This window comes from Orcinus orca, chromosome 1, assembly GCF_937001465.1.
Source record: "Orcinus orca chromosome 1, mOrcOrc1.1, whole genome shotgun sequence".
In the NCBI taxonomy this organism is placed as follows: domain Eukaryota; kingdom Metazoa; phylum Chordata; class Mammalia; order Artiodactyla; family Delphinidae; genus Orcinus; species Orcinus orca.
In genome coordinates this window covers 205,957,152-205,970,115 of record NC_064559.1, presented here as the reverse complement: position 1 = coordinate 205,970,115, position 12,964 = coordinate 205,957,152, and the positions used below count along the sequence as shown (strand labels likewise).

Genomic DNA, 12,964 nt, shown 5'->3' with positions numbered 1-12,964 from the left:
CATTTAGGTTGCATGACCTGGCTATTGTAAATAGTGCTGTAATGAACATTGGGGTGCCTGTGTCTTTTTGAATTATGGTTTTCTCTGGATATATGCCCAGTAGTGGGATTGCTGGATCATATGGTAGTTCTATTTTTAGTTTTTTAAGGAACCTTCATACTGTTCTCCATTGTATCAATTTACATTCCTACCAACAGTGCAAGAGGGTACCCTTTTCTCCACATCCTCTCTAGGATTTGTTGTTTGTAGATTTTCTGATGATGCCCATTCTAACTGGTGTGAGGTGATACCTCATTGTAATTTTGATTTGCATTTCTCTAATAATTAGTCATGTTGAGCAGCTTTTCATGTGCTCCTTGGCCATCTGTATGTCTTCTTTGGAGAAATGTCTGTTTAGGTCTTCTGCCCATTTTTGGATTGGGTTGTCTGTTTCTTTAATATTGAGCTGCATGAGCTGTTTATATATTTTGGAGATTAATCCTTTGTCCGTTGATTCGTTTGCAAATATTTTCTCCCATTCTGAGGGTTGTCTTGTTTATGGTTTCCTTTGCTGTGCAAAAGCTTTTAAGTTTCATTAGGTCCCATTTGTTTATTTTTATTTTCATTACTCTAGGAGGTGGATCAAAAAAAATCTTGCTGTGATTTATGTCAAAGCGTGTTCTTCCTATGTTTTCCTCTAAGAGTTTTATAGTGTCTGGTCTTATATTTAGGTCTTGAATCCATTTTGAGTTTATTTTTGTGTATGATGTTAGGGAGTGTTCTAATTTCATTCTTTTATATGTAGCTGTCCAGTTTTCCCAGCACCACTTATTGAAGAGACTGTCTTTTCTCCATTGTATATCCTTGCCTCCTTTGTCATAGATTAGTTGACCATAGGTGCGTGGGTTTATCTCTGGGCTTCTATCTTGTTCCATTGATCTATGATTCTGTTTTTGTGCCAGTACCATATTGTCTTGATTACTGTAGCTTTGTAGTATAGTCTGAAGTCAGGGAGTCTGATTCCTCCAGCTCCATTTTTTTCTCTCGAGACTACTTTGGCTATCTGGGGTCTTTTGTGTCTTCATACAAATTTTAAGATTTTTTGTTCTAGTTCCATAAAAAATGCCATTGGTAATTTGTAGGGATTGCATTGAATCTATAGATTACTTTGGGTATTATAGTCATTTTCACATTATTGATTCTTCTAATCCAAGAACATGGTATATCTCTCCATCTGTTGGTATCATCTTTAATTTCTTTCATCAGTGTCTTATAGTTTTCTGCATAAAGGTATTTTTTCTCCCTAGGTAGGTTTATTCCTAGGTATTTTATTCTTTTTGTTGCAATGGTAAATGGGAGTGTTTCCTTAATTTCTTTTTCAGATTTTTCATCATTAGTGTATAGGAATGCAAGAGATTTCTGTGCATTAATTTTGTATCCTGCAACTTTACCAAATTCATTGATTAGCTCTAGTAGTTTTCTGGTGGCATATTTAGGATTCTCTATGTGTCATGTCATCTGCAAACAAGGACAGTTTTCCTTCTTCTTTTCCAATTTGTATTCCTTTTATTTCTTTTTCTTCTCTGATTGCCTTGGCTAGGACTTCCAAAACTATGTTGAATAATAGTGGTGAGAGTGGACATCCTTGTCTTTTTCCTGATCTTAGAGGAAATGCTTTCAGTTTTTCACCATTGAAAATGATGTTTGCTGTGGGCTTGTCATATATGGCCTTTATTAGGTTGAGGTAGGTTCCCTCTATGCCCACTTTCTGGAAAGTTTTTATCATAAATGGGTGTTGAATTTTGTCAAAAGCTCTTTCTGCATCTACTGAGATGATCATATGGTTTTTATTCTTCAATTTGTTAATATGGTGTATCACATTGATTGATTTGCATATATTGAACAGGGATCGTTTTGAAGCGGCTCCTGGGACAACTTAAGCATCAAAAAGAATAATATCAGAAAAAGAAGAATAACTGCAATGGATTGAAACACAGCAAATATATAGAAAGACATGAACTCATAATGGTGCTAAAAAAAAGGAAGGAAAACTCATTGGCCAGGACTTCCCTGGTGGCACAGTGGTTAAGAATGGTTAAGAATCTGCCTGCCAATGCAGGGGACACGGGTTCGATCTCTGGTCTGGGAAGATCCCACATGCCGTGGAACAACTAAGCCCGTGCACCACAACTACTGAGCCTGCACTCTAGCGCCCACGTGCTGCAATTACTGAAGCCCACGCACCTAGAGCCTGTGCTCTCCAACAAGAGAAGCCACCGCAATGAGAAGCCCGTGCACCGCAACAAAGAGTAGCCCCTGCTCGCCACAACTAGAGAAAGCCCACGTGCAGCAATGAAGACCCAACACAGCCAAAAATAAATTAAAATAATAATAATAAAAAAATAAAACTCATTGGCCAAATTTGGAGGTTGCCAGGGAAACCACTTATTATTCTGTAAATCGGCAAATAGAGGGGGAGACTCAAGCATTTGTCCTGCTTTTCCTGTCCAAATTGTATTTCAAAGTACAGTAGCCTCATAGTTGGTTGTTTTTGTTTCCTGTGGCCGCTATAGCAATTGACCACAAACTGCATGGCTTAAAAGAACAGAAATGTATTTTTTCATAGTTCTGGAAGCTATAAATCTGAAATCAAGGCGTGGACAGGGCCACGCTCCCCCCAAAGCCTCCAGGAGAGAATCCTTCCTGCCTCTTCCAGCTCCTGGTGGCTTCAGGTGTCCCTTGACTTGTGGCTGCATCCCTCCAGCCTCTGCCTCCGTCTTCACCTCACCTCCTCCTCGTCTCTGTGTCTGTGTCCCTCTGTCTTTCTCTTATTACACTTGTCATTGGATTTAGGGTCCATCTCAATAATCCAGGACAATCTCATCTCAAAACCCTTCACTTAATTATATCCGTGAAGATCCTTTTTTCCAATAAGTTCACGTCTACAGTTTCTAGATGGACGTATCTTTTTGGGGGGCCGCCATCCAACCCACTGCACGCGATGAAAGGAAGCTCTTCCTGGAGCAGTTCCAGCTATTAAGTTCAGAAAGAATCATCTTGCAACTGAATGAACAAATGGGCCCAAGAGCTGATCATCACTGGTCCCTAACACCAGCAGATGGAAGGTTGACGGGATCTTCATACCATGGATTTAAGGACACTTAGCAGGGTTAACGCCACTTGATGTGGAACAAGCTGACATTCTGGACGTCTTGGAGTACCCAGCACTGCCCATGAGGACCAGTGGCAAAGAGAATTTTTTTTCTGAACCTGGATGTAATTAAGGCTTTAACTATAACAGGCAGTTTTCAGGAAATTCAGAGGATAGAAGAACGTGTATTCACCAAGAAGATATAAGCTCCGTGACAATGAACTCCAAGGACCTCAGAGGAGTATCTGGTGCATAAAGGTGCTCAATGAAAAGGTGCTGAATGAATGAATCCAGACTGTATAAACGAATCCTAAAAATCAATAAAAAAAAGGACCAGCAACCCCAGAGCAAATCAGAAAAGGGGATGAACTGACAATTTACAGAGAGAGAAGATGGGAAGAATCCGTAAATACGTGAAGAGTCTCAGTCTCACTAGTAATTAAGGTAATAAAAATGAAAACCTTAATGCGATACCATTTCACACCCCAGATTGGGATCTGACAATACCACATGCTGCTGAGCTTGTGGAGCAAACTTCCTCCTGCTGGTGGGGGTGTGAGCTGCTCCAACAGCTCTGAAAGCACTTGGATGATACTTGCAAAATGTGCATATCCTATGACCCAGAAACCCCACTCCTAGGGGTTTACGTTAGAGAAACCTGCGTATATGCATGAGAAACAAAAGTGTTCGCAGCAGCATTACTTGTAATTGAAAAATAGGGGAAATATTTTGAACAGGATCACGTAAAATAACATACTGGGCAGCAGTAAAGAATGAATGAACCAGAACTACACCTACCAACATGGTAGAAAGCCACAAGCAACAAAATAAGAAGCAGGAAAAATATAGTGTTGTATTATTTATAAAAGCTGAACAATATCAAGGGAATTATATATCTACATAATTTTAAGGTGTATTTAATAATACACAGTAAAGGTGATTCATAAGAAAAACTCCAAATTCAGAATGTTACTGAATGCACAGTGAGGCCAAACAAACCAAAACGTCAGAGTTTGGAGCAGAGAAAGATTTGTTGCAGGGCCATGCAAGGAGAATGGGGGGCTCGTGCCCCCAAGACCCTGAACTCCCCAAAGGGTTTTAGCATAGCATTTTAAAAGGCAAGGTGAGGGAGGGGCATTGTTGGTCGTTGCAGACTTCTTGGTGTTGGAATCCTTTGTTCTTGCAGCTGTCCACGTGGGTCAGGTCATGATGTTCCTGTAAACCTCCAACAAGAAAAATGTTATTCTCTGTTCTGTAACTTTTTATCTGTGTATGAATGGAAAAGTGTTATACCCTTAAAGGTCAGAGCCTTGGGAATAGGCTATCCTATATACTTCAGGCTATAGGCAACATTCTTAAATGGAAGCAAAAGTACTAGAATACAAAGGTTAAAGTAAAAGAAACAGATTTAATATGGAGTCAGATTTGTTCTTCCCTATTACAAGAGTAGTGGTTGCATCCAGCATGGGGAGGGAGGGGTGGGAAGAAAGAGCCCTCAATTGTGTCTGTAATGACATTGCTTAAAATGGGTGGTGGATACATGGCTGGTCATTACTCTTTGTTAATTACTATTTATTCCTTTTAAAATATGGAATCACTTTCCTACTCAAAACCCTCTAATGGTTTCCCATTACACTTTGAATCAATTCCAAAGCCCTAATTTTGGTCTACATAATTTGGCTCTTGGCTACTTCCTGGACATCTTCTGTTACCACTTTGCCTTTTGCTCAGTGAGCTCTGGCCATACCAGACATACCAAATATGGTCCAGCCTCAGGGCCTTTGCATATGCTATTCTCCCTGCATTGAATGCAGGGCATAGGCTCTTACTCTTTCTTGCTATGCTTCTCTACTCACATCTCCACAAAAGCCACCAGACCAGCTTTTGTTTTACCCTAGAGATTGACAATGAACTTGAGATGACCCTGGCTCTCTTATGAAGCACTGCAGTGGGCTGCTTCTTCACCCTCCTGAACTACGATACCAGGGTTGGGCCCATTGCTGTGTGGTCATTTAGGGCAGGCGCATCTGTGGATGGGGGAAGAGGTTGTAAAATGACTCTGGACAAGATGTGTCATGTAGAAGGGGGGGCACTGTCATTGCGGGTAGAATCGTGGTGGTCTCCAGGGTCCTCTCCAATGAATCCCTGGGCTGGATGAGCCACGTGCTCTCTGCAGCCTCCCTGGGCCACCAGCAGATTGAGACATTGCTCTGGGGAGACACACAACTCCAAGTACAAGGTGTGAGGCTGGTGGAGGCTTTGGGATGAGCTAGGCAGGAATCAGACTCAGCGTTGACCCAGCTTCTAGGGACATTTTAATTACATAAAATTAAAACTCACTCACATTTATATTGTGCTTCAAAAGTTACCAAAAGTTCCCACAGACCTTATTGAAAGGCTGAAAATGAAAGTTTCTAATCATCAATTGATATTTTTATAACTTTTATAGAAACTATAAATACTACTGTTTAATCATATTATTACTTACTGTTAATTTATGATGCTAACTTTTCACTATTACAAACGACACAGAGTAGGAATTTGGATGAATTTAGTTTAAAAACTAAAAAATACCCAACTAAGACAACAAAATTCCCCCAAACACCAAACACCAAACACCCAAGGAAAAAAAACACCCAAGGAAAAAAATAAAATGGCTTTAGGTGGTATTAATCTGGGGCTAATGTTATTTCTCTAGATTGTCACTGTGAACACTTTTTAAACTAAATTGCTGTCAACTTTGTTTTCCAAAAGTTTTCTCCTGGGAGCCGCTGAGGATGGAGAACACATCCTCTCCCGGTGAAAGCAGAAAGAATCTGCTTTTTAAACAGCCTTAAAAACAGCTGCTGGTTGTCAGTGGGAAGAAAGTCACCTGGCCGACTGCCCCCCTCAAGGGCAAGGCTGGGTCCCCCGGGAGCAGAAGCTGGGAAGACCACCCCCCTTAGCGGGCCCTGGGATTTCAGAATTCCCAAACTGGTTTCTGTGAGTTCGTGGTTCTCGAGAAAAGTTTTGAGAAACAAAATATCCCTTAGAAACGGCCCCTTAGCTGTTCCATGGTGTTCTCAGCTGATGTTCCTCTCTCACCAGTGCCAGAAATTTCCCCAAAGGCCTTCTGTGTTAGTGCCATTTTGTGAAAAACTAACTAAAGCAAAGGTGTTTGTGGAGGACGGATTAGAGGGCTGAGCGGAAGGGCTGCGTTTGCAGGGAAGCTGCTGCCCTCCAGTGGCCACTCTGAGGATGGCGAGGTCCGTGCCCAGGAGACCTTGGCTATCCCGTCCACCCCTCCCGTCTTTCTTATTGGTAAACTGGTATACACAGGACCCCTAAAGGTCTCCTGTAAGTTACAGGCATGTCAGGGACAAACAACACAATGCATGTTCCTGGACTACCATCCTTTCTCACACAATAAGACGTGGGATTGCTCTGGGCTATGGTCCCTCTTGCCTCTATGTCCTGCTTTTAGAATTTCAAAGCACTGTCACCCTGGATGATAGAAACCCAACCATTCCCATCTACCCTCTTGTCACCTGGGGGGCCACCTCCCCTGCCCCCGCTGAATGGACAAGGCTGGCCACTCAGATGCCCCCTCTCAGGCCTGAGTTAGCGACTTGAGGCCCAGCTCACATGAGGCCGTGCAGAGGGGCCCAGGACTGGCACCTGGTAACCCCACACCTCACATAAGTGGATGTTGGAGGAGCAGACACCCTGCCCTCCCAGGGACAGCTGTGTCCAGAGAGAAGGAGGCAGGTGCTGGAGAGCAGCAGAGAAGGACCTCCAGGCCTCAGAGAGGGGGGTCAGCGTGGCTGAGGTGGGGGGTGATGATGACCTGCTGGTGACCACTGGTATGGGCTGTACTTCCTGCCCTTGGAAATCCCGCCACCCGCCCCCCCCCCCTCCCCAGGTCTTGACTGAGCAAGCATGATTGCATTTTTGTTCTCCACAAACACACAATCCCCAACTAAGACACAACATGTCTTATTTTGTTGGAGCCTCTGAAGCAACCAGGGATGCTGGAGGGCCTGGCTTATCTCCAGTTGAAGAAACTGGGACAAGAGAGTGTGCTCTGACACACAGCATCTTAGTAGGGAAGCGCGAACTCGAAGTCCTGGGCTGCAACCACTTTCTCGTTGACCCGTTCGACTACTGGAACTGACTTAGGGAACAAATCAGGAAGAGGCATGGTGTTCATTTTCTGGGGTGCAGCTCAGCAGCCTCAGCTCCACCAAGGAATACCCCTAGGCTGAGTTTTAGGGTGTCAGGACCCCAGCATCTCCCAGAAACATGGTAAATGTCCCGTTGGCTCCTGCTCCAGAGTTCCCCACCCCACTGCTGATAGCATAACAGGCTCCTGGGGGTGGGAGCTAAGAGAGAGAGAGGCCCCCCCACTGCTCCAGGGTGGGCTGCTCAAGCACTGGCCCCTCTTTCAGGGTGGACGTGGGAGAAACCTGCTGATCACATCTTTCTTAGAGGCAGACACACGTGGGCAAACAGAGCCATCATTAGGCCCTGGATCAAAAATACCAGATGGGACCACTAGCCTTTGTCAAGAATGAAAGAACCCACCATCCATGGAAGGGTCCCTTGAGGCAGTGCCCCCTCCTCATGTACAACAAGGAGGGTGTCATATGTGCTTCTCACTCTGTCACCGCCTCTCCACCTGGTGAGCTCCACTTCACCCTTCAGGATGCAGTATTCGTACCCACGAGATAGGGCACCCATATCACGCACGTTTAAGAGCAAGGAACAGAGGTGAGGAGGCTAAGCCATTTGCTCCAGGTGCCTCGGGTACCAGATGGCAGAGCAAGATCTAGAGCCAGGCCTCCTGTTCCTTAGGTTAGTTTCTTTCTACTCATTTCCCACTTGAGGAGAACCACAGGGCTTCTGTCAGAAGTTTATACCATCAGAGATTAAAAATCCTTTATCGTCAACATGCTTCTCTTTGAATCCCCAAATGTGCTATCGAGCACTTGAAAGGTGGCTGGTGCAAATTGAGATGTCCTGGGATTTCACTGACTGAGCATAAAAAATGTCAAAATATCTCATTAATAATTATTTTTATGTTGGTTACATGTTGAAATAATGTTTTAGATATGTTGGATTAAACCTAGAATATCATTAAGACTGAAAAAAAAAACCCACAAGCTTCTCTTTGAAAATGAAAACACTACGGGGAGTTCAAAGATTAGGCTGTTACCAGTTATTTAAATCTTAGTGTGAATTAAATGGCATAGCTCAAGCCCAGTAAATATTTGCAAGGTGAAGGACTGTGATACTTTTCCTTTGGGTTTAGAATGGTGTTTTGTTTTGTTTTGTTTTGTTTTGCGGTTCGCAGGCCTCTCACTGCTGTGGCCTCTCTCGTTGCAGAGCACAGGCTCCGGACGCGCAGGCTCAGCGGCCATGGCTCACGGGCCCAGCCGCTCCACGGCATGTGGGATCTTCCTGGACCGGGCACGAACCCGCGTCCCCTGCATCGGCAGGCGGACTCCCAACCACTGCGCCACCAGGAAGCCCCAGAATGGTGTTTTTTTCTTTTAAAGAGGTTCATAGAATGCATTTTTTAAAAATTAATTAATTAATTTACTTATGGCTGTGTTGGGTCTCCGTTTATGTGCGAGGGCTTTCTCTAGTTGTGGCAAGCGGGGGCCACTCTTCATCGCGGTGCGCGGGCCTCTCACTATCGCGGCCTCTCTTGTTGCGGAGCACGGGCTCCAGACGCGCAGGCTCAGTAATTGTGGCTCACGAGCCCAGTTGCTCCGCGGCATGTGGGATCCTCCCAGACCAGGGCTCGAACCCGTGTCCCCTGCATTGACAGGCGGACTCTCAACCACTGCGCCACCAGGGAAGCCCCAGAATGGTGGTTTTGATGAGGATGAAGAGGTGGGAGTAATTTGGATTGTCATAGGCTGCTGGAGGGCTAGGATTGACTGCGTGAGGGCCTGAGGTTGTTGGCTTGAGGGTTCATGGATACAGTGATGAAAGAGGGTCTGGAAGGTGAGAAGGCGCTGGAAACTATTTTCTCTGTGGTGACCCATGGTCTGTCGTCCAAGCCAAGGGTTTAAAGGGCTTCAGAACTGAGCCAAAGGAACCTCCACCTGAGCCTGGTGGGCCGTGAGGCCACCGTACTGAGCCTCATCTCCTTACTGGGCTCTGGATCTGAATCTAGGAACCTCTGGGGCCACAGAAGAAGGTTTGCTAGGGCATCAGTGGGGCTGTTCCTGGAAGGATGGTGGTGGTAGGGGAGGTACAAAGTGAAATGGATATGAAGACACAGCCAAGGTCAGACAGCTCAGGGGCCAAGCTCTGTGGGCAGAGGCAGGACTGTCTGTGGCTGAGGGGGCATGGCCTGGGACCTCTGAGAGCCCTGAGTGCATGGATAAACCTGTGGATCCCACCCTACATCACAGGAAGAAGGAACCACACCTGGGATTTTGAGCACCTATATGGGCCTCAGGGGGTCTGTGGGCATTGTTAGTAAAATAAAATTAGGATGCAAGTCTTCCAAATGTGTATATAAAAATAAGCAAAGTTAATCAATATAGCAAAAGAATGGAAATTGAAAAAAGAAAATAGCAAGAACATATAAGAAGCAAAACATAAAATAAGATGCCAAAGAGCAAAACATTGATTATAACAAATATAAATGGATTAAACTCTGATATTCAAGGGCAAAGACTCTCAGATTAGATCAAAGAACAAAAAAATCTAGAGCATGTCTAAAACATAAGACACAGAGAGGCTAAAAATACAGGGGTGAGTGTTTACATACCAGGCAAATGCAAACAGAAAGCAAGTCTTGGTTGCTTGAATGTAGAATTCAAGATTAAAAAGTATGAAATATAAGTTGAAAGAGTAGCTATAGCGTATATTTGAGATGTTGTGGTGTGATCAAGTTGGTGTTTCAACAGCACTGGCTGAGGGTGCCAGGAATACCCATTCCTGACCCAGAGCCCCCTTCCTTAGAGGTCTCTGTGAGGAGCAGCTAATTCTCTTCTTCCTCCCCAACACTCAGTCCACGTGCTTTGGGTGGGGTGGTCAGTCACGTGCTCCATCCTTGTTGGCCACAAGGATTGTTTTCAGGGATACAGGGTTCCAAGTGGCCCAATCAAAGCCAATCCCAGAATTTGGGGGAACTCAACCACAACATGCACAAAACTAAACTCAGGCTTTTCCTCCACAAAACCCAGTATTCTTCTTGTGACCCCAAACTCTAAATGGTAGCACAATGCATCCAATGAACGATGTAAAACAAAACCAAAACAAAACAGCAAACCTTTTAAACATCTCCCTCTTCCTCACCCACCATCCAATCCACTCCTAAGTCCCATTGATCTTATCTCCTAAATATCTCTTAACTCTCTCCGGTTACCTCTATTTTCCATTGACCCCTTTCAAGTCCATCATCCCTTCCCTGGGCTACTAAAGCAGCCTCCTCATTAGTCTCCTTATTTCCACACTTGGTTGCTCAATTCCAATCCAGCTGCTGTCAAAACAACCTTTCTAAAGTGGAATGCTGACAGGGTCCAAGGGTGAGACTTGAGTGAGGGCCTTGTGTTAGGTTAGGATCATCGGGAAGGCTTGTTAAAACACAGATTCCTGGGCTCCACTCCAGAGTTTCTGATTCAGGGGGTCTGAGGGTGGGGGGTAGAATCTGTATTTGTAACAGGCTCCCAGGTCATGCTGACGTAGCACTTGAGAATTGCTAGTGTCGCTTACCTAGTTTACCAGAAGTCTGCATTGGGGTGTGGGTCTAAATCTCCAGTGACCTGTGAAGAATTTCTCTGACTTGCTTTGTTCCTTAAGAAGCTATTTCATTCAGGACTTTTGTTTTCAGAGACAGAAAACCCAAATCAAGCAGGTTTCAGGAACAAAGGAAATCTATTGGTTCACTGAACTGAAAAATTCAGGTGAAGCACAAAAAAATTCAGGCTCGGTGGGATTCCAGCTCACACCATGTCGTCAGAACTAAGTTCATCCTCCCTCAGCCCTGCCCTCCTCCCTCTGGCCTTGTTCTCACGAAAGTGGTCCTTCAAAGTGGGCGCCAGAAGCTCCAGGATTCTGTCCTCTGGGCTCGGCAACCAAGATGGAGAAGTTCCCAAGATGGAGAACTGGAACAGGGACCCCTATCTAAAGTGGGACCCTGGGGAGAATACCTTCAGCAAAAGGGAGAGCAGGACACAAGTCCACCCAATAAAGGGAGACAGCATCCAGGTCTCAGATCTAGGCAGAGGGTGAGAAGGTGGGCCTTGAGCAAATATTCATAAACACCAGCTGGCCCTTCCCTGGCTTCAGGGTTCAAATTCATATTATCTGTTTGTTAAAAGGACTCAAAAATAAAAACAATAGAAAAGCACATACACCCAGCTAAACCAAAAAAAAAAAAAACCAACTAGAAACTTCAATGGCCCCTCCTGGTGCCTGACAGGAGCACACACAGAAATGTTTTGGGGACAATTGCAGATATTTGAACATGGCAGAAATATTAAATGATATGAAGGGCTTACTGATATTTGAAAAATTTTTATGTGAAATAAAAGTATTTAATAAAAATATGACTTTATTTTTAAAAGATCCATAATGAGGTATTTAGGGATGAAATTCATGATGTCTGTAATTTACTTTAAAATATATCCACGAAGAAGGAGGAGAGGAAATATGGCAAATTTGTAAGTGTTTTTTTTAAAAAAGTCATTACTGGGACGTATCTAGGAGTTTGAGGAGACTGGAGGCTTTCGAGACCTGAGAATGAGGACTAAGGGATTGTGACAGGCAGAGCGGGGAATAAGCACTGGAGTCTGGGACTCTCTTACTTGCTCACATTCTGTGCCCTCACAGGGAAGCAAAGACTCTAATTGCCAAGTCAGGAGAATCAGCAGGAGCCCTGACCCCTGTCCACTCCTGTTTCCAACCTTGGCCAATGGTGTTGACCCGTCCCTCTCAGAAACCAAAGCACACAGATCCTCCCCCAGCTGGTGACCTAAGCACAGGGCCAGGGCACCAGCACCCACCAGTCTGTGCACGTACAGACTGCCAACAAGAAAAGTCTTTCAGCTCAAAGGCCTGGACCACTCTGAAGCTCCCATCAGGATGACGGGAATGATGGTGAAAATGTTCTTGATCAGCGGGGCTCCCTTTCTGGAGCAAGGGCATGACCTAGGGTCAGACTCTGGGGACAGAAGGTGGTTGAGACGGGGGTATCTCTCTTTTTTATAAATATATATTATTTATTTATTTATGTAATGGCCGCACAGGGTCTTAGTTGCAGCATGCAGACTCTTAGTTGCGGCGTGCACGCGGGATCTAGCTCCCCGACCAGGGATCGAACCTGGGCCCCCTGCATTGTAAGTGTGGAGTCTTACCCACTGGACCACCAGGGAAGTCCCAGAGACGGTGGTATCTAACTTTGACATAAAAACGCAACAAACTGAATGACAAGGGGGAATGTAATGGGTGAGCATCCTTACGGAGATGCCGGGAAGGTGTCTATGACAGGACAATGGATGGGACAAACACAAAAGTGAGGACCATGGGGCCCACCTGCAATGAGGAAGGTTTGGGATCAATGTAGGAGGAGTGTTTTATGGCATAAAGCTGCTGACACCAGTTGCTAACATGAATACGCACGCACTTCATGCCGGCCGCTCTGCAAAGTGCTTTCAACATTGGCTTAGTTCGGGTTCCCCAGAAGCAGAGCCTGAGTCAAGGGCAAGGAGTTCATTTGGAAAGTGGAAGAAAACACGGCAAGGGAGTGGAGAAATGATCCTGGAAAGAGCAAGGAGCCCATGAAGGGTGTGTTCTGGGGCCAGCTACCAACAGGCATCTGTTGCTTTAATCCCA

At 44.9% G+C, this 12,964-nt stretch overlaps 1 protein-coding gene and 1 non-coding gene across 2 annotated transcripts in view; one reads left to right on the top strand and one right to left on the bottom strand.

Moving 5' to 3' along the window:
• The window catches only part of CA6 (carbonic anhydrase 6), a 30,026-nt gene extending 27,856 nt beyond the window's left edge, over positions 1 to 2,170 (top strand). Inside the window, exon 9 of the mRNA XM_049712989.1 lies at positions 1,886 to 2,170. Within this exon, the coding sequence (XP_049568946.1) occupies positions 1,886 to 1,935 (50 nt within the window). The 3' untranslated portion in view covers positions 1,936 to 2,170. The remainder of the gene's footprint in view (positions 1 to 1,885) is intronic.
• A 10,261-nt stretch (positions 2,171 to 12,431) lies between these two features.
• Positions 12,432 to 12,504, bottom strand: TRNAV-UAC (transfer RNA valine (anticodon UAC)). The gene has a single exon. It is a non-coding gene; the product is annotated as a tRNA-Val (tRNA).
• Between the last annotated feature and the right edge of the window lie 460 nt (positions 12,505 to 12,964).